The sequence below is a fragment of the Antechinus flavipes genome, chromosome 2, assembly GCF_016432865.1.
Source record: "Antechinus flavipes isolate AdamAnt ecotype Samford, QLD, Australia chromosome 2, AdamAnt_v2, whole genome shotgun sequence".
In the NCBI taxonomy this organism is placed as follows: domain Eukaryota; kingdom Metazoa; phylum Chordata; class Mammalia; order Dasyuromorphia; family Dasyuridae; genus Antechinus; species Antechinus flavipes.
In genome coordinates, this window is record NC_067399.1 from 391,002,635 (window position 1) to 391,023,550 (window position 20,916).

Consider the following 20,916-nt stretch of genomic DNA (forward strand, 5'->3'; position numbering starts at 1 on the left):
TTAGAGAGTATATAATATTTGAAAGGGAGAGATTTACTGGGACCAAATGGATCCATGGTTTGGTCCCAGGGCTGAATGAGACTATTGTCTCCAAGAATCCAGCTAACAATGTGAGTTCTCAATGACATATATACATGTGACTCAGATACAGGGGGTAGACTGAGGCAGGAACGGAGTCAGAGTGTTGAGAGTGGGAATGGGACTCTGACAGAATAGGGTGAGCCACCGGAAGTGGGGATGACATCTCCCCCTGGAGATGAGAAGAGGCATCTTGATAAGACCGTATCTGATATTCTAATAGCTTGGGATGGGGAGAGGCATTCTGATATTCTAAAACATAAGATCTTTTATCCTTATCAAATATTCTGATTAAGATGGAGGGGAGGTTTTGCAGGATTGAGCAGAACAATTATAAACTGAGGCAGAACAATTAGGGAAACTGAGGCAGAACAATTTAGGGAAAATGAGGATAATTAGGGAAACTGATTCAAGATAATAAAAGAGAATTGTGGCACAATAACATTAGGAAGACACTGGAGTTTATTAAGAAAGGGCATGGCATGAAAGGGGCTTGTGCTTTAGTGATTGAATGGGAGATGAATTGGAATGAAGAGAGACTTGACACAGGCAGACCCACCATCAGGCCATTGCAATCCAGATGTGATTTCATAAAGGCCTGTTCTGGCGGGGAATAGCAATGCCAGAGGAGGGAAGGGGTCCTATTGAAGAGATGAAGCAAAGGTGAAATGGACAGGCCTCAACAAGAGCTTGGACATCCCGGGGGAGAGAGTGAGGAAGCCAGAGTGACTTCTGGTTGCAAGCCTGAGGAACTGGGAGGATAGCGTGGTAGGAAGATTTGAGGGCATAAAGTTAAGCTGTCTACTGAACATCAGTTCAAGATGTCTGAAAGGCATCTGGAAATGAAATTGAAAGTCAGTAGAGTTTGAGCCAAGATAGGTAGATTTGAGAATTATTAGTGTAGATGGTAATTAAATTCATGGAACCTGAAGAGATCACCAAGTGAAGTAGTATAGAGGGAGGAAAGAAGAGAGTCCAGACAAGGATAGAATCCTGAGGTATACATATGGTTAAAAGGCACGATCTGGAATATTATCCAGCCACGGAGACAGAAGATGGGCTAGACAGGACCACTGGAAAGAAAACCAGGAACAAGGGATGGCTCAAAAACCAGGAGAGAAGAAAATTTCAAGGAGGACAGAGTGATCAACCCTGTCAATGGCCTGCAGAGAGGTCAAGGAGAATGAGCATAGAAAAGAGACAAAGGTTAGTTTTTTCAAAGGAAGCTTTATTAAGTAACTATTTACTTTGACAGAGGTTCCTCCTGTCAATAGGAATTTCATGGTATTCTCTAATGAGACTGAAGTGGGTTAGATTTTGGAATATTGGACAAAGATTAAGAGCCAATGTATGAGAAAAGATGACTTCTCATGCACCCAAATATTGTGAGCCATGAAAAAAAAGTATCCTCAGAGGCTAATTCTTTGCCTAATTCTAGACCTCTTGGCCTAGCCCTTTCCAACATCCAACAATCCAAATTAAGCTCATCTTCAACATATTAAATCTCGGCCTCAGCTTCTGATAAGATAGTTCAAAGACCCATTAAACCAAGTTGCTTTGGAAATATTTTATTTTTAAGAGGTCTCCAGAGTGAAGTTTAGGCAAGTTCACTGCTGGCAACAGCCCAAATTATTGGCTATTTCTCATCTCCTGAAGTAAGAAGAATTTAATCTCAGGTGTCTTTTATATATAGACATCAGTATTGCTCTTTTAAATGCCACATCAAGGAGGACCAACAGGCTTGAAAAAAGCAGAAGGCATCTCTAGAGAAAGGATCTTTGGTGGCAACTGATTGCAGTGTCAGGCTAGAGTGAATGCACAATGTAAGCATGTGCACATAATAGTACACATACTTTGGGAGGAAGTCATAGGAGTTTCCTTCTTTATTTCCCCAGACCAATTTGGATCAAACTGGCCAAAGATTTTTTGGAGGGGAAGGACAGAGTGAACAGTTATTTCCCCCCATTTTTTATGTTTGAGAGGCGGTAAGAACTAGAAATTTAAGAATCTCCAGAATTCAGGGTTCTATGCACAGGTGGCTTAGTTTATATCATGTGAGGGGCAACTCAGGTAGTGTTTTTATGAGAATATCCATTTATACACACATTTGTTTTCAATATTTCTTACACATTTCTACTTCTAGGGACTGTTTCTTTAGCTTCTGTTTGTATTTTGCCAGCAAATACCCAAGCTCTGTTTCAGTCCAGCAACTTTTCTGCAGCCAAGTCCTTGAGAAGGTTGAGCCCTTTAAGGAAGTCTTTGTTGGTCTCCTTGCTAACACTGCTACCACTTCTGGTGATGAGCCAGGTGTGTTCCTTGGAGCAGCAGCTTTGGCTGTAGAGTCAGCCAGGAGTTTTGTGTCCAGCTCAGGTCAGGTTTCTTCATGGGGAGGTTAGAGATGACTCAGGACTCAGACTCATCACCCAGCACCAAACCTGACAAGCCTTAAGATGCGGACTGAACACACAAAACGCCAATATTCCTCCAGACTGGGGTGGGTGGGTTAGGTTCCTCCAGAAAGCCCCTTGTCCAGGCTCACAGGTCCCTGCAGCTATTACTGCTGCCAGTCCTGATCTTGGTTCCTTTCTTTTCGTTTGTACCTACGGCTTCAGCACCCAGGGCCCCACTTCCAGCAAGGTCCAACCCCAGAGTCTTGCCACAGGCTGAGAGGCGCTGCAGCACTTCAGAAGCAGCCACAGGGGCGTTGCTGTTTTGGGACAGCAGCATCTCAAACAGAGAGCTCATTTCTGAGAGAAAGGTGCTGGCCAGCTGGGTCCCCATCGACTTCATCTCAGAACCAGCAGATTTACCGAACGTCTGGAAGGTTCTCGGCTCCTCCATGGCAGCAGCGTCTCGGCCCTGGCCAGAGGAGGGGGAGTCTGGGGAGAAGACATTGTCTCTGTAGTTGGCCTGAAGAGGCAGGGACAGCCTTGCCATCCAAGCTGGGTCTGGTACATTCAGCCGATCGAGGGCCAGACCTGCGAGTTAGAGAGAAACAACAAGCATGCAAGTGAGACAGCAAAGTGCCAGGCAGGACGGGGGAGGAACTATAGGTCCGGAAGGGGGTATATTGAACAGTACAAAGGAAAGAAAGGAAGTGACTGGAGAGAATGAGAGAAAGAAAGGAAGGAAAAGAACCCAGACAGGTAAAGTGTTGGGGCAGGAAAAGTCAATGGAGAGCAGATGGGAAAGAGACGAGTCAAGACCAGAGGAGTTAAGAATATGAAACCTAGGAGTCAGTAAAACAATGTGATTTTTGTGTTAGTCATAAGTTTCAGGCTTGTTTATCTCTCGCCTCTTCGTGTCACCTTCTAGCGCCCCTGTGCAGCCGGTTCTCTTTTACCCCCTTACAGGAAACTTTTCTGTTTTCTGGGTACCGGAAGGTTGCTTGATTATACAGACTGAAGCAGGCTATTTTTCACTTTCTTTCATTCTTTTTCTTTTATTAGAGTCTTCTTGTGCAAAATGACTAATATGGAAATGTTGTAATTGCACATGTATACTATATCTGATTGCTTACTGTCTCAGGGAGGAGGAGGAAGAGATAGAAATTGGAACTCAAAACTTTAAAAAAAAGTTTAAAAAAGTATTTTAACATATTCTTGGAGAAAATGGTGTGTGTGTGTCTGTCTGTCTGTCGGTCTGTAATATATAAAGAACTGCCTTCATTATCAGCTTTGATTTAGCTATTGATGGTCAGTCAGGCTATGGCCACATTAGCCCTTTTCTTCCCCTCTGTGAAGGTTCTCATGTGATGACAAACTAGGTCATCTTTTGCCTCAATTCTTACCTATCCTTTAATTACTGAAGGGGCATTGTACCAGACAAACTGAGACCTGAGAAAGACCTTAGTTTAAAAAGACCAAGGTCTCCCACTGCATCTGGGCCATCGCCAGTTGTCCTGACCTATGTCTTGCCGCTGGATTCCACTGACTCTGGAGGAGAGAATGAGGCTGATGATTTTGCACAGCTCTGTCTCACTAAATCCAATTCACTTGCAAGTGAAGACATCACCCTCTGGATGTCATTAATCATCTTTGAAAATTAAGGACCAACAACAACAGTGAAGATCCCCTTCCTTCTCTCTATGTACTTCCTCTCTCTAACCCAAATCACAAGAAACCTTGCTTCCATCTCTCCCAAGCCTTGGCAATGTCCCTAATTCCTGTTTTCCAGCCCAAATGAATTTCTCCTTCTGAATAAAGGTTTTTTATTTGCTTTAAAATCAATCAAAGACCAAAAATGAAACAGTCCCTATTCTCAAAGAATTAATATTCTATCAAGAAAAATAACATGTATACATATAAGTAAATGTAAAACACATAAAAAGTAAATAGAAGGTAATTTCAATGTGCAGAGGTTCTAGCTGCTAGAGGAATCAGGAAAGGCCTCATGGAGGAAATAGCATTTGAACTGAAGATAAAGATTTTAAGAGAGAGAACTGAGGTGGGAGGGATAAAGATGGGTGATGGAATGTCTAGAATGAGGATCAAGAAGTAGGCAAGTGCAGGGGTCATTGTTGAAAAATTATCCATGCATATGTTTTGTAAATAAAAAGCTTTAATAAAATAATTAAAGAAGTACGGCAGGTTTGGTTGGTGGACAAAGAATATAAAGGAGAGTAAGGTACAATAGATCCTGAAAAGGTCAAATGGAGCCCTGACAGTGAAGGAATTGGAAGAATTTGTATTTTATCTTATAGGCAACAGGAAGCTACTGAAGCTTTCCAAATAGAAGGAGTGTTATAGTAAGATCTTTGCTTTAGGTAAATTACTTTACCAGTTATGTAGAGGGGAGATTGGAGAGGGGAGAGAAATAAGGTAAGAAGACTAACTAGGAGAATATTGATCATGAGTTTTATAAGAGTTCCTTTATCATTCTTATCATTTATAACAAAACATAACTTTGGTTTGAGGATTTTGTTCAAGCATGTGTTGTTTCTTCAGTGGAATATCCCAGCAAGTGTAGTTTCTACTGTTAAATTTAGCACCTCTAGACCAAAACACTAGAGTTTCATTATTTCCCTTGAGATTCTTGACCTTTGATTAATTCCTACAATGAATTTCCTTAGTATTTCTTCTATAAAGTAATCCTCTGGTAATTTGATAGGCACTGAATTAGTAAATTAACTCTAATTTTAATTATATTGGCTCAACGTACTTGTGAACATTTAAGATTTCTCCAATTATTTAGGCCTGTTTATTTCTATAAATGGTGTTTTATAGTTGTATTCATATCACATACTATGGTTTTACTGGCTAAAAACTTCCACAAGTTTCTTCCTTGTTTTCTACACTGCTCTGGCTAATGCCTCAGTAGTAGACTAGGCCCTCGGCCTGTTAGGGGAAGTGTTCCCTAGAATTCTGAGGACAATTCAAAGACTTCCCTCTTATTACAGAAACTGGTGCTAAATGGAAATGTGCTATACATGGGCAAAGTGTCTATTCAGGGGCAATGATAAATGAAAGAATATCCACTATGATTGAGTAATACCATGGGAATAACACCAGATCTGGAGTCAGAGGGTGTATGTTTGAATCCTGACACTCCTTGTGTGACCTTGTACAAGTTAAACTCTCTGAGCTATAAATTTCTTACCTATAAAATAAAACGGTTGGGACTAGATAATTTTTGACATCTCTTTCAAATCTAGAGATAGGATCCTAAGCCACCATTTCCTCCATATAAACACCCTCTAATGTACCAAGAATACTTCTACAATACCTGTCTTCTCCCCTTAAAGGACTTTGGAAATAGTTATGGTGGAGAAATAGAAAGCTAGTTTCTTCCCAGACCAAGGTGAGTTATGAGACTGATTGTTAGTGATTGTGTTGGAAGGTTGGTGCCCAATACATGAAATGTCACATATGGTTTCCTGAACCATTGTAGTGCTTAGAGGGTGCTTGAGACCAGAAAGGGCCATTTCCTTTTCTCTTCTCCAGTTTGATGGGAGTGAACAAAAATCTTTCTTATAAAAATATGGAAAGATTAGAGAGTGTAAGATTCAGAATGGCAGTGTCCATATGAGAAAACTGAAAATGTTATATTTGGAAAAATCACATTCAAACTTCGGCAATTCAGCCCCCAAATTCAGCAATTTTACCATCAATGGAAGCCCTAATAACTCATCCTCATCCTAGATCTAGAAGATCTTCTGCCTAGACTTAGAGCTGAGAGGTGGGATTGTCTCTGTTATACAAATATTTCCTGTTCACCACCAGGCTTATCTACAAAGTGACAATGTCAGGTACTTCTCTTCTGAGCTAAATATAGGTACTGTCTATTTGCAGCTGATGCTGGGCTCTGCTTAGAAGAACTCAGAACTAAGATTTGTATCACACTAAACAATGTCCTTTGGGGCTGCTGGTTGAACAAAAGTCTAATTAGGAGGAAAGGAATAAAGGGGAAAATATAGAGAGAGAGAGAAAGAGAAAGGAAAATGATAGGATGAAGAATTGTATCGAGTCATTATCTGTTTGACTTTTAATCAGAGAGTTACAGCAAAAATATAATCTTAGAGTCATAAACTACTAGAATTTCACTAGCACTCAGATCCATTACTTTTTTTTGTTGTTGTTGAATTGAGGACACTTATGGGTTGAAAGTCAGGAGGTAGATAGGTAAATATCCCTTCCCAGTAGATTTCTTTCTGCTTTTTAGGCTTTCCTCCTCACCCACCTTTAGCATCAATCACATTAACTGTAATGACTTCCAAAACTAGCCACGGGAAATGGGTAGCCAGATTAGACAAGAGGGAAAAGTGCAAGCCAGAATAGTGAGACATCCTTAGACTCAGCTTTCTGCAAAGAAAGAATTTATACTGACCAGATGTTTTCTAAAATACACAAAGCTTGCTCGAAATTGTTGCTGTATTCCATGAGACTTACTATTATCATAATATCATAGCTCTAGAACTGGAAAGGACTTTTGTGGTCATCTAGTCAGTTTAACTTTCTCATTTTCACGAATCAGGAAATTAGGGCCAAAATGACTTGGTCTAGTGCACTAATATTAAGTGGCAGAACCAGAATTCAAACTAACTTTCTCTCATTCCAGGATCAGGGTTCTTTCTATTGTATCATGCTGCAATTTGCTAACAGCTCATAATTTTTTAAAAATTCAATTCAACAAACATTTATTAAGTGCCTATTATGTGCCAGGCACTGTGCTAAGTAAGTACTAGGGGTACAAAAAAGACAGTCTTTGCCATCATGGTCAGATAGCTGGCACAGTAGATAAAGGGCCGGATCTGAAATCAGAAAGACCTGACTCAAATCCAGCCTCAGACATTAACTAGCTATGTGATCTTGGGTAAGTCACTTAACCTTATTTGCCTCACTTTCTTCATCTGTAAAATGAGCTAGAGAAGGAAATGGCAAATCACTCCAATATTGCCAAGAAAATCCCAAATGGGCTCCTATACAATGGAACAAGTTTTCATTAAGTTCATAATTTGATGGGGAAGATGACATGAAAACCAAAATAAACGAATCATGCTATACATAAGATAAATAGAAATTAATTAACAAAGAGAAGTCGCCAGAATTAAAAGGGTTTGAGGAAAGCTTCTTGTGGGAGGTAAAATTTAAAGGTGAAAAACATCAAAATAACCATAAAAGATTAAGGCAGCATAAACATTAATTTAATAATTTTAGAAGCATAAATTTCAGATTTTTGTTGTGAATAAGTCACTGCCAACTCTGATAAACTGAGTCATTAATCCCAGTGTGACCTTAGAATAAGAATATAAGTAGCAAAGAACATTTTCCATTAGACTATAAATTCCTTAAGGTCAGGGACTATCTTTTTACCTCTTTTTGTATCACCATCATTCAGCAAAGTACCAGACACATAGTAGATGATTAATATTAATTGATTGATTCTCTGCCAACACTATAACCCCTCTTTATTCTCTCTTCCACCACCATGTCCTGACCATCTTGGTGGAGGAAAGATAAAGCTGAAAAGGCCTTGGTCATTGGCGCTCTGGATAGCTGAAGTTTTATAGAAGAAACTAATAAATAAGTCCCTAACTAATAACAGTTGCTGCATAGGTACATAAATTTCTTTTTTTTTAATTTATTACAGCTTTTTATTTACAAGTTATATGCATGGGTAATTTTACAGCATTGACAATTGCCAAACCTTTTGTTCCAATTTTTCCCCTCCTTCCCCCCACCCACTCCCCCAGATGGCAGGTTGACCAATACATGTTAAATATGTTAAAGTATAAATTAAATACAATATTAGCATGCATGTTCAAACAGTTATTTTGCTGTTCAAAAAGAATTGGACTTTGAAATAGTGGTACATAAATTTCTTAAAGAATACCACGGGCTAATGTTTCTCTCAGAGAAAAGAACAATTAGCAAATTCAGGAATTGTAGTTATTGTCGAGGTAAATTTGTAAAATTCAAATATACTTGTGAAAAGCAAAGAACAAATTAATCTATTCACTGATGCTTTTGGTTTCCAATCAAAGTACAACTTAATTTAAACTTGCTTAAATGAATAATTACCTTGCTTAAAGTTTAAAAGGAAAAACAATGATTTTGCTAATTGTTCTCCCCAACTGTGGCCATAATAGTCTTTCACAAAATAAGTGCTCAGTAAATATCTGTTGAATTTGAGTTCTGAAAAAAGATCCTAAAGGATTGGAATTAATCAAGAGTCAAATGAGGTTAGTGTTGATTTTTTTTTTACCTGTTTGTGGATCAAATAAGCTCTCTAATTCTTCCTCCAAGAGCTGTTTCATTGAGAGGTCCAACTCATTGTCCAAATTCCCATCCTCAGCTTCATGTTCTCCATGGTCACCCTCCTTGGCATTTTGCCAATCTGTCTCCAATCCTGCATTTCTACAAAGGAAACCAAATCACCACAGGAAGTGATGGACTTCCTAGAGTTCACTCTTTCTTTTTCTCATTGTAGAATTCAATTTGACAAATATTTAAATGTCTACTCTCTATGCAAGACTCCCTTTTGGTTCTTTTTACAGTACATTCTCTTCATGGTTTCAGAACCTCCTCTAGGCCAGAAGAGCAAGTTCAGAATAGCTACAACTTTGGTTTCTTATTTAGAAACTATGTCCAAGTCTATCTGATGTACTGCTGTCTTCTACAGTCTCATCACTATGATCCAGCTCAAAAATTTTCAATGGCTTCCTATTGTTAACTAAATAAATTCCAAGTGCCTTAGAATGGCATTCTAGGCCCTCCACAGTCTGCCTCCACACTACTTTTCTAGCTTTACCTCCCACTAATCTTCAGAATATAACATATGTTCTAGTCATTCTGTATGACTCACTAGTCTCTATGATGCCATATATTTTCCTACCCTTCCCCATGCTTTTCCTTCTACCTGAAAGGACTTCATATTGGAAATATACTTATTCTACCTGTAACCCATTTTACCATTTAAAAATTCTATATAAAGTCTAATACAATGTTGCCTCCTCTAAGAAGCCCTTTCTGATCCTTCTAGTATATATACTCCCATAGGACTTTGCATGTACTGTCTTATAGCTCTTATATAGATGTAGATATATTATATTATGTTTATCTATACTCATGTCTCTTCCTGTTAGGTTCTGTTTCTTGAGGAGAGCTATGATATCTTTGCATGTCATGCCTTTAAAATCAATAAGTGCTTGAATTGACTTGAATTGAATTTCCACTTCTTCCTCTCAATCACATATATTCTCCAAGAGAAACCTAAGATCATTTCCTAGGGCTGCTTTCATGTGAAAGAACTGATGCCCAGGAGCAGGACCATTTTCAGAAGAGGCTAAATCTAGCTCGCTAATGAGTTGTGAGTCCTCAGAAATAGTGAGACCCCCCCTCAAGGGGACAACACCCACACTTAGCACTGACTATTATTCTTTGAGTTAATTGTAGGTGACAAAACAAGAGAATAAATTTATTAATACAAAACAAAACATATCCTGTGTGCAAAAGGAGCCCAAACACCTCTGTAATCAGCAGACAAATTAGAGCATCAGAAATGAAATCATTTCCTTCACAGCTCTAGGACCTAAATATAGTGGCAAAAGCACAGCACAGCCTGGGGCCGAGGGATGGCAGGGGATGGGGGAACCAGGCCTGGAATTCTGACCCAGAAGAGCAAAGACTGAAGCTAAAGGACTATTGGAAATCACTGACCTGGGAAAAATGAGGCTAGGAGTTGGGAGGATAGCTGGGGGAACGAAAGATGGGCCCAGAGTTTTTCAAGACACTTCTTTGAGTGGAGCTGAAGGTTACGTGTTGCTTACCTGACATTACCGGGCTTGGCTGAGTATTTGTTTCCTCTGTGGTTTGGTTTGGGTTGAAATTGGCCCTGGTGCAGCAAGGACAGCAGCTGGGATATTTGCTGTAAGACAGGAAAAATCTGTTGACTCTACACAATTCCTACCAAACACACTTCCTTGCCGGATGTTTCCTTCAATACTGTGCTTTCTTTTTATAGTGTTTCCTCCAGCTTCAGATGTTTGTGTGATTAGGACAGGGGGACAATGCAGAAGTGACAGGGACCTAGGCAGGCAGATTCCCCAAGCTCCCTTACTTTACCCAGGAAAACTATAAGCTAAAGGAGAAAGGAGCTGAGAAAGCATCTTATCCTGCCTTTTCTTTATCCATCTTTCACACACACACAGCCCCTTGCAAGATGACCAGAAGTAATCGACCTGACAAATTAGGAAAATGGAGGTGGGATGTTTGATGAAGGAAAGATATTTCTTGAAAACAAACCTTTAAAAAATTTCAATCAGGCAATAGTAAATTCCACACAAGATTCCTTTGCAAATGTTTTTTAGTTAATTGCTGTCTTAAGAACAGATGAGGGAGTTCAGATAGGCTAAGTGTCATACACACATGTATTCTGATATAACAAAATAATAAAGCAACAGCAATACAAAAAAAGGGGGGGGAGAAGGGGGAGTGAAAGAAAACAAGCCTAATATTATTTTGGCAAAAACGAGTTGTTTGTTTTCAGCAACATTAAAGCATCTATCTGATCAAAAGAAACATGAGGTCATGGTGCAGACTGGGCCCCAGGACACCTGGGATTCCCCCCTCATCTCTGTCATCCCCTTGTTATTTGATGTTAGGCAAAGGATATAATAACTTCCCTCAGCTTTTGGGTTGGGTTCGCATCTGTAAAATAGCACTCTTGATTCTTGCCTTATCTCTCTCACTGGGATGAAGATAAATAAGCTATATTTTTTAAAAATCCTATTCAAATGCAAAAAAAAAAAGTTTCCCTAATGTTTATTATCAGCCTTAAGGGAGATTCTCTAGGATGTCTGGTTGTCTTTCCTCTGAACTCAGCTCCTTGGGCCCAAAGGAAGAGAGGTTTGAGAATTCCCAATGTCAAATGTGATTTAGAAGTCAAACAACTTGAAAGGGGAAAAGAGAAGCCTGTAGGCTGGGATTTGACTGTGACTGTGAGGTTTTTAAAGAAACACGGGTCAGTAGGTCAGTGTCCCATTTCCTGGAGCACACCCGACCCCAGCCCCAAAGAGCCAGGCTTATTCATCAGCTGCAGCTGGAGAAAAAAGCTGTCTATTCTAAAAGTGCTATCTGCAGCAAGCCATTTCCTCCCCTTGTCTTATCTACTTGTATGACAGATAAGAAAACAGCAGAATGACAAGCCATTACATAGTAAAAGGTCTCTTTAATGCCTCCTCCCTTCTTCCCAGCCTCCTCATTAAGTAACATTCCCAAGACAAAGTCTGCCCTTGTCTTTGAGAGGCTCTGGAGGGCCATTTTGATGTCTGGGGCCCATGTTAAAACTTCCCAAAAGGGAGACTGGCTATTTGCCTGGTTGTCTGTGAGTCTGAGTTTTTGGCAAGTTCTTGGGGGAAGGTCGAGGAAATAGCTCTGTCCTTGGAGGCCAGGAAGTTTGCCTGATCTACTTGGCACCACAGGAATATATCTGATCCATTTTGTGAATGTAATGTGGTGTAGAGAAAAAAGCCTTGGATTAGGAAATCCTAGATTTGCTATGGACTAGCTGAATGACATCGGGTGATTGTCTTCCCCTCCTGAGCATCTCTCTGGGTAACTTAAATGGTGGCAAGTTTATCTGCCCCATTTAATTCCCAGAAGACTTGTGAGGATCAAATTAAATCTGAATGGGATTGGGAATTATGTGCCATGAACATGATTTAGTATCTTAAGTTTACAGTCTAATCCTTTCACTTTACAAATGAGGAAACTGAGGGCTAGAAAGGGTAAGTAACTTGCTAAAAATCATGAAAGGAGAAGAGCCAAGAACCCAGGTCTTTGACTCTGAATCTAGACGTCTTTCCAGGACACCCACTAGCTGAATTCTCTTTTTCTGGCTCCTGCTTCCTCCCTGCCCTCATCAAAAAACAAAACAACAAAACAAAAACAAGCCCTCAGTTTCAAGTTTATATTATTCATCTTTTTTTCCTAGTTTTAAAATTTCTTTTAATTTCATAATTGTTTAGAAATAATTACAATTTAAATCACCAGATCAATTTCAGGGCTCTAATATCTAAAATACGACCCTATCCATCTTGGGCCAAGCCACATATCCAGCTTGCACCATTTGAATTGGATAGCAGTTTTACTAAAGAGAATCCTTAAGACACCAAGACAACTGAGACAGAATCTATAACCATACCCTTTTACATGGAATAAATTTGTTTTTCCTCTAAGAGGGTGCCTTTGTTGACAATACCTGAACTGGAGGGGAGTCGATGGTGAGCTCTTCCATGGGGTTGCGTTCTGTGAAGGCAGCCACAGACAGTCGAACCAGGCTGCGCAGGATCTGGTGGGGGTGATGTTCCTCATCTGGATCAGCTTTGGCGTTCAGATTTCGTTGCCTCCTAAGAGTTGCAGAGGAGGCTGGAAGGGCTGGCCCAGGCAGATCACTCCTCTGCTGTTGGGATGGCTTCATTTGGGGACTCCCCATATTCTTCGAGGCCTTTGGATGAGGTTGACATGTTGTTGGCTGGGGGTCTGGAAGACACAGGTTTTCTCGAGAGGCATTTCTCTGCCTGGGATGGTGGAAAAGGAGATTATAAGTGTCTTGTAGTACCTCTCTGTCCTCAGGGGAAGTTCCCTGGTTCCTCTGGTTCCGAAGTGTCCTGTACAATGTTGGGGTTAATATGGAGCCTGCAGGGTAGAATCCCAGACTGTTTCTGGGACTTTTTCCTTTCCTGCATCCTTATGGGGCAGCCCAGCCTCACTAAGCTCTTCCACCTGGCCCCTGAGCACGGGCACTAGGTGAATATCAGTTTTCTGGATTTGTTTCTGGGGTCTCTTGGGCTGGTGTCGGTAGGTTGACTCTGCTTCTCTGCAGTTATAAGCTCTGTTATCTTTCCGATCAGTTCTACAGATGGACACAATTAGGACAAGAATCAACAAGAAGATGGCCAGCAACACAGCCAAGCAAATCACCGTCACTGCTGGGATGCTCAGGGGGCTAGATCCCTGCGCCAGGTTCTTCAGGTGATCAAGGCTGTTGGTGAAAGTGACTCTCACCAGAGCTCTGGTCTCCAAGGGGGGGCTCCCTTGGTCAGTGACAACCACCATCAGTTCCCATTCACTGCCAATGAGGCTGCTGGCATTGGTGACATTGATGTATAACTGCCCCAAGTGAGGGTCAAGGAAGAAGAGGTGAGCGTCATTTCCACCCTGAACGGCATAGAGAAGATTCCCATTGTCCCCAGAATCTGCATCAATGGCTACAATGGTCATTAAGAGAAACAGCTGTGACCTAGCAGCTCCCGAAGATACCGTGCCGGAGCTGGCAGCTCTAAAAGGGTCAGGGGTCTCAGAAGAGACTATTAAGTGACCAGTGGAAGAGTTCACAAACACAGAAATAGAGGCTGCTCCACCATTAAGGGCAGGCTGCACCACTATGGGAGGATTGTCATTAGTATCAAGGAGACAGACCCTCACAGAGGCACTAGAAATGAGCTGAGGTTGACCTTTGTCTTCTGCTATTACCAGGAATTGAAAACTGGTCATTTGCTCATAGTCCAGGGTAGTCGCTGCTGAGATCTCCCCAGTGTCAGAGTCTATAGCTACCAGATGGGAAAAGGGAGACTCCTGAATGTGGTAAGTGACTTTTCCATTTAGGTCTGCATCAGCATCATGAGCCTTAACAGTGATGAGATGGGAAGAAGGCAGATTATTCTCCCAAATGGAGATGTTGTACTTGCTCAGCTCAAACACGGGGGCGTTGTCATTGATGTCACTGATCTGAATGGTGATCTGTTTCTTGGCTGATAAAGGTTGCTCCCCGTGGTCTTGGGCTAATAATGTCAAGTTGTATTCAGGCCACCTCTCCCTATCCAGAAGGGCACTGGTCAAGAGCATATAAGTGTTCCCATTGGTTCTTTTCAGTTGAAAATGTCCCTGTCCTTGGCTGAGCGAGCAGTGAACCAGGCCATTGTCCCCAGAATCCAGGTCACTCGCTATCACCAGGGCGATGAAGCTGTCCTTGGGAAGAGCTTCCGATACCACAGATGGTTGAGAGGCCCATGTAATATGGATGCTCGGGGAGTTGTCGTTAACGTCTAGAATCTTGATGAGGACTTTGCAGTGAGCTGGAATGGGGTTGGGACCCAAGTCCCTGGCCTGCACATCTATCTCATAAGCAGGGGTTTTTTCATAGTCCAGGGGCTGACGCAGAATGATCTGGCCTGTCTTGGCGTTGATACTGAAGGTGTCTTGCACATTTGGTGGCACGTGCTTACTGAGGGAAAACTCAACCTCCCCGTTTGGTCCTTCGTCCGGGTCAGTAGCTGTGAGATTTATGAGAAGGGTCCCAGGGACGGTGTCTTCCCCCACTTCTAAAGCCAAGGAGCTCTCTGCAAACATAGGACTGTTGTCGTTGGAATCCAAAACACTGACCCTAACTAAGCTGGTGCCTGACTTGGGGGGCTCTCCGTTGTCAAAGGCTGTTAATATCAAGTCAAAGGATGCATGCAGCTCCCGATCCAGCTCCTTAACCACTACAAGCTCTGCATGTTTACTTTCGTCAGGCCCCAGGATCACCTCCAGAGCAAAGTGTTCGCTGGGAGAAAGTGAATAGGAATACAAAGTATTAGGGCCAGTGTCAAGATCCCAGGCTCTGTCCAGGGGAATCCTGGTCCGAAGAGAGGCACTTTCAGAGATCTCCAGCTCCTGCTCTGCTTTGGGGAAACGGGGATGGTGATCATTGATATCCAGCACTTGGATCTCCACATGGATCAAAGCTAAGTCCGCAGTGGCCAGCACATCAAAGGATATCAGACAAGGATCTTTCTGTTTGCAAAGCTGTTCTCTGTCTAGCCTCCTCCCAGTGCTGAGTAAACCATCTTTAGAGTCAACCTGAATGGGAAGCACCTGAAGTGGCTGCAAAATCTGGAAAGCCCCTTCCTGCCTGCTTCTCTCCTCCCAGCCCAGTTCTTTAGACAGTTTTCCTATCACTGTTCCATACGGCACTTCTTCTGAAATTTGGTATTTTACAGTGAGAGTAGCTATTTCCTGACTATCTGATGAAAGAAAAAAGATCCAGTACAAACCAAAGAACTGAAGCTGTAAAAAGAATGCCATGCTTACCCCCTCTCAGATGGGATTTGGAAGGGGATAGCGGCCCTTAGAGGCTGGAAAAGTCCTCAGGTGTTTCCTGGAGGGTGTGTTTGGCCTTGTCCTCTTGCCACCAAACTTGCTGGCATGATCGGGTCCCATATTCAGATGCTGAAAGAAATAGCAAGATTTCCAGGCAAGTCCATCTTCATTTGAAGAGAGCTGTGAACCCCAAGTTTGGAGGGAATCAAAGAAGGCTTCACTTTTGTACTTGTGAAAGGATGGGGAAAGTCCAGCTCAAAAAGGGAATTTACCAAGTGAAGTGGGATGTAGGGGATTCAGACTCCAAACAGTTGCAAGAGCAAGGAAACAGAGAGGCTGCTTTTTCCTATGGAAACCCCACCTACAGGAAAGGGAGGCCTGTGAGTTGAAATGTCAGTTAGAGAAATAGCATTTCCCATGAAGGCTGAGCCTGAGAATCCAGCATCAGCTCCGGAGATCCTCCAACGGGAAGGTGCTGTCCACATGGCCCAGTGACTGCTCTGCTACTGCCAGAAGTCAATCCCTTTCCCTAGAGAGAAGGACTACATGGAGCTATCCTTTCCTAGTCTGCACAGTTTTCTCTCCAGCTGTTCCCATCTGCATGTCACTGTGCTCATAGCTGCTCTTCCTGCCCTCCTCAAAGAAACACACTCTCTCACCTATTCCCCACTGTAGCACAATGAACCCTTGCTTTATAAAACCCACTGACATGGCTCTATGACAATGGCACTAACTACCACACTCTTTATTTAACTCCTTTCTTCCTTTATTACCCTTTATTTAACTCCTAATCACATAGTTTCATTGTTCATCCCATCTGTTTTTTATTCTCGTCTGGAAGATTCCCTCATCTTTTCTCATGCTATTTTATCTAACCTCTTTTTTCCCTCCTTTCCTCCCTCAATGTCTGTCTCTTTAATTTTATGTATGATCAATTCTTTCATTCATCTCTAGTCCCCAGCTGCAACAACTCCCACAAATATTTTTCATTGACTTTTGTGTAGTACACCTACTCTTGACCTTCCTCCCACCCTTGAAGGAAGGGAAGGAGGGAAATAAGCATTTATATGTCACCCAAGTGCCAGGTGCTATACTAAGATCAGAGGGCAGGTGCTATTATTATCATCCCCAATTTTGGCAGTTGAGGAAACTGAGGTTAAATTATTTGCCCAGAGTCACACAGCCAATGAATGTCTGAAGCTTGATTTGAACTCAGATTTTTGACTTCGGTCCTAGAACTCTATCTACTGTATCATTAGCTACCTCTAAGCAAATCAGAAGGTTGTGTTGAGGGGTAGTTTAGATGGAAGGTAAAGAGTATGGATAACTTTGCACTGTTCCTTTGAGATAAGCTTATTTTTCATGACTTTCCTCAAACTGGGATTTCAAGTGTCCTGGCCGTTTGACTAACATGGTAATAAACCTCTAAATTTTCTGGATTCCATGTATCATATACACTTTGTAAAGATGATCTTGCTCCTTTTTCCTTTTGCTTGGCTTTCTTGCCTTAGGGCAAGCCCATTTTTCTTTTCTTCCTCCAATTCAAGAAAGTACAGATAGATGCCCATGCTACCTCCCTATCCATTTTTGGCACAATGATTGTACATCTTGGATTTAAAAAAAAAAAAGTCCTGATTCTAAGAAAAGACAATATATATTTGTGAGTCTTTTCAAAAGGAAGATGTTATGTCATACCATGTGTTCCAATTCTTGGTTTCAGAAATATGAATCACTTTAATTGAAAGAAACAAGAAAAGACTGCTTGCTGTATATTCCTGCTTCCATGGAGCTGGAGAGCAGATAGTGCTGAGTATTCACTGCCATCTGCTGACCACAAGCTTTTATGACACTCCCACAATGTTGTCCAATTGCCATCTGGTGGCCAAAGGCTTAGAGAACTGGAGATAAAGTTGAGTTCCAGAAGAATTTCAAATAAAGCCAGAATTGTTTTTAATAATCAAAAAGTCTTCCCAGGGAACTGCTTTGAAGAAAATAGTATTCATTTGTATGTAGAAGTTCCAGTATGTTTATTTTTTAATCAACCTAATTACTTTATAATCATATGCTTTTATATAAGCAGTTTATCACTACATACTTATTATCTAGAGATATTATTTACTCTTGCTGGTGTCAGTGGGAAAAATATATCTTACTTCCTTACAAATTTTCCTCATATAATGAATAATGTATCAAATCTCAAATACAAGCTGCGTCGTATATTATTTTCTTTCATTTTAACTTTATAAAGTATAGAAGAGATAAGCATATTAGTTTTACAGCCTGTATTTCTACCCAGACCTTTTACACCTCTCATTAAAGTTGTTATTTGATACATATGTGTTGTTTTTTCATTATTCTACACAAAAACATATCTTACTTCCTTACAAATTTTCCTTATATAATGAAAAATGTATTAAACCTCAAACACAAGATGGTCATATATCATTTTCTCTCATTTTAACTTTATAAACTATAGAAGAGATACGTATGTTAGATTTACATTATTCTACACTTCATATTTTTGATAGCTCTTCTGTTTATAGAATGTGATGAAGCATTTGGATATATATATATGCAGGTAATTTCACCTGTCAAAATGGAAAAATAAAATTTAAATACTTTGAATTTGCTTAACATATAATATAAGTTAGGCAGGCAATAACTACTTATTAAACACCTTCTATGTGCCAGGTAGCAGATTAAGTGTTGGGGATTCAAAGAAAGGCAAACTTTTGCTTTCAAGGAACTCACTGTCTAATGGGGAAGACAACATGCAAACAACTACAGACAATCCTCAACTTTTTCAGGGATAATAGTTCCTAGAAAATCATGAGAAAGTAAAAAAAAAAAAAAATCAAATGTTAATACACTGAATCTATGGGAAATAGGGGGTTAGGTTCCTGTGACCATAAAAAAACTAAATTTTTTACTAGAGATTGCTAAAAATAAACTTTTTGCATATAATTCTTTATAACAAAACATTCTGATAATATTCGCTTCTCTCAACACAGTAACCATGAAGTGACCCATAAACTGTATAACACACAATAAATTAGTAACATGCAAAACATGTTTTTATTAGTTAATTCCCTAGAATTTTGTGACCTTTTGTGCTAACATCTCAATAAAAACAAATCTTATAAAACAATGATTGCAGACACTATCCACTTTTTATAATGCATGAAATCTATAGTAAGCAAATTTCATCTGATATCGTTCAGTTATCTTCTGCTCTTTTGGATCCTAATTGGGGGTTTCTTGGCAATGATAATAGAGTGCTTTGCCATGCCTTTTCTAGCCCATTTTTCAGATGAGGAAACTGAGGCAGAGTTAAATGACTTGCCTAAAGTCACAGAGCTAGTAAGTATCTAAGGCTAGATTTGAATTCAGAAAGATGAATCTTCCTTACTAAACAATCTGACACTCTATACACGGCATCATGTAGCTACCTTCACCATAAATACTGTACAGCAAACAAAATTCTCAAAACTAAAACTTTTTTTTAACCTGAATCTTATCTGCCACTGTGTCAGATGGAAGGATGATGGCATTATACTGTATATTACAATGGTACGAATCTCTCTGCCTTGGCCACTCTGGAAATCCAAAGGGGAAATTGCTAGGACTTTAGTAGCTACTGTGGGAAGAAGCTGAGACTGGTGAGGTCTAGACATCACTCCTGACATTCTGTCCTTCATGGCCATCATGAAGGACCGACCAACTTGAAATAATCCATCAGTGATGTCTTTTTCATGCTCTGTTTGACCTTAAGGGTCTCAGAATATGGGTACATAGCCAATGATTTGTACAAGTTACCAACGGGAAAGTGAAAATGAAGTTAATTTAAAAAACAGAAATGCCTTAAGTTGGGAAAGTTAAACCAAATATTGACTGTTTGTACAAACAAGTTACATAGAGGACAATCAATAGAAGGAAGGCACTAAAATTTAGGGTGATCAAGAAAGACTTTTTTTTTATTATTGAAGATTTTTATTTTCAAAACATATGCAAGGATAATTTTTCAACATTGACCCTTGAAAAATCTTGTGTTCCCATTTTCCCCACTTCCCTAGATGGTATGTAATCCAATATATGTTAAACATGATAAAAAATATGTTAAATCCAATATAGGCATATATATTTATACAATTATCTTGCTGCACAAGAAAAATCAGATCAAAAAGAAAAAAATGAGAAAGAAAAAAAAATTCAGGCAAACAACAAAAGAAGTGAAAATGCTATGTTGTGATCCACACTCAGTCTCCACAGTCCTCCCTCTGGATGCACATGCCTTTCTTCATCACAAGATCATTTGAACTGGTCTGAATCATCTCATTGTTGAAAAGAGCCATGTCCATCAAAATGGATCATTGTATATAATCTTGCTGTTGCCATATACAATGATCTCCTGTACATGCTCATGCATGCCCTTTGGGACAAAAAGTAACCTTGACCCTCAGAAGGCAAATAATATTGGGAAATATTTTAATCTTGCACTTGATGCAGCAAAGTGAAAAGAGACTATCTCAGGACATACAAGAAAAATTTCATCACTGGGACAGCTCCTTGTGTCACACTTGTGCCCTGTATCACACTTTTCTCACCCTAATTCCACTTACATTCTAGAATATACCAAAATGTTCTAGAAAGTTTCACCTGGGTATCAAATACTGTTGTCTTATATGTGTAGCTCACCTTTGAAGTTTTTATTATGTTGAAATATTCCTTTGACTTTTTAATCAAATTACATAGATGAAAAATTATAATAGTATGGTTTTAAGGAAGCACTTTGCAAACTCTAAAGCTCTAAAAATTAGTTATCATTATTATATCCTCTGCTATTAAAATCTTACCTGTTGAGATACTTTGTCATCACAGATAATCTTGGGTTCTTAAATGCTATGCAAGCAATATAGGGTCCCATCAACCTTCAAAGACTTCTCCAATGGGTACAGCATGAGACTTATTGTCTATTATTCAAGAACAGACTAGCTAGATGGAGAGGCTCATCACCAGGTTGGCTACCCTAACTAATGAAGACTAATTATGGCTTAGTAGAAAGGTTGACTAACCATTCTGATAACATAATAGATCTTTGAAGCATGATATATATATATATATATATATATATATATATATATATATATATATATACACACAGACATAAACATATGTATGGAGCTGAAGTTTAGATTATATTCCACCATGCTCTTATTTTTGTACAGATTACATAAATCAGTGATTACAACATTCTTAA

At 40.0% G+C, this 20,916-nt stretch overlaps 1 protein-coding gene across 1 annotated transcript; it reads right to left on the reverse strand.

Annotated features, from left to right (window-relative positions):
• Positions 1-1,630: 1,630 nt before the first annotated feature.
• On the reverse strand, positions 1,631-16,023 carry PCDH12 (protocadherin 12). Its single transcript, XM_051978619.1, is given in 5 exon segments — positions 1,631-3,056; positions 8,782-8,933; positions 10,346-10,443; positions 12,778-13,208; positions 13,211-16,023. Coding segments are annotated over 5 exon segments (3,558 nt in total). The 5' UTR covers positions 15,645-16,023; the 3' UTR covers positions 1,631-2,613.
• Positions 16,024-20,916: the final 4,893 nt, after the last annotated feature.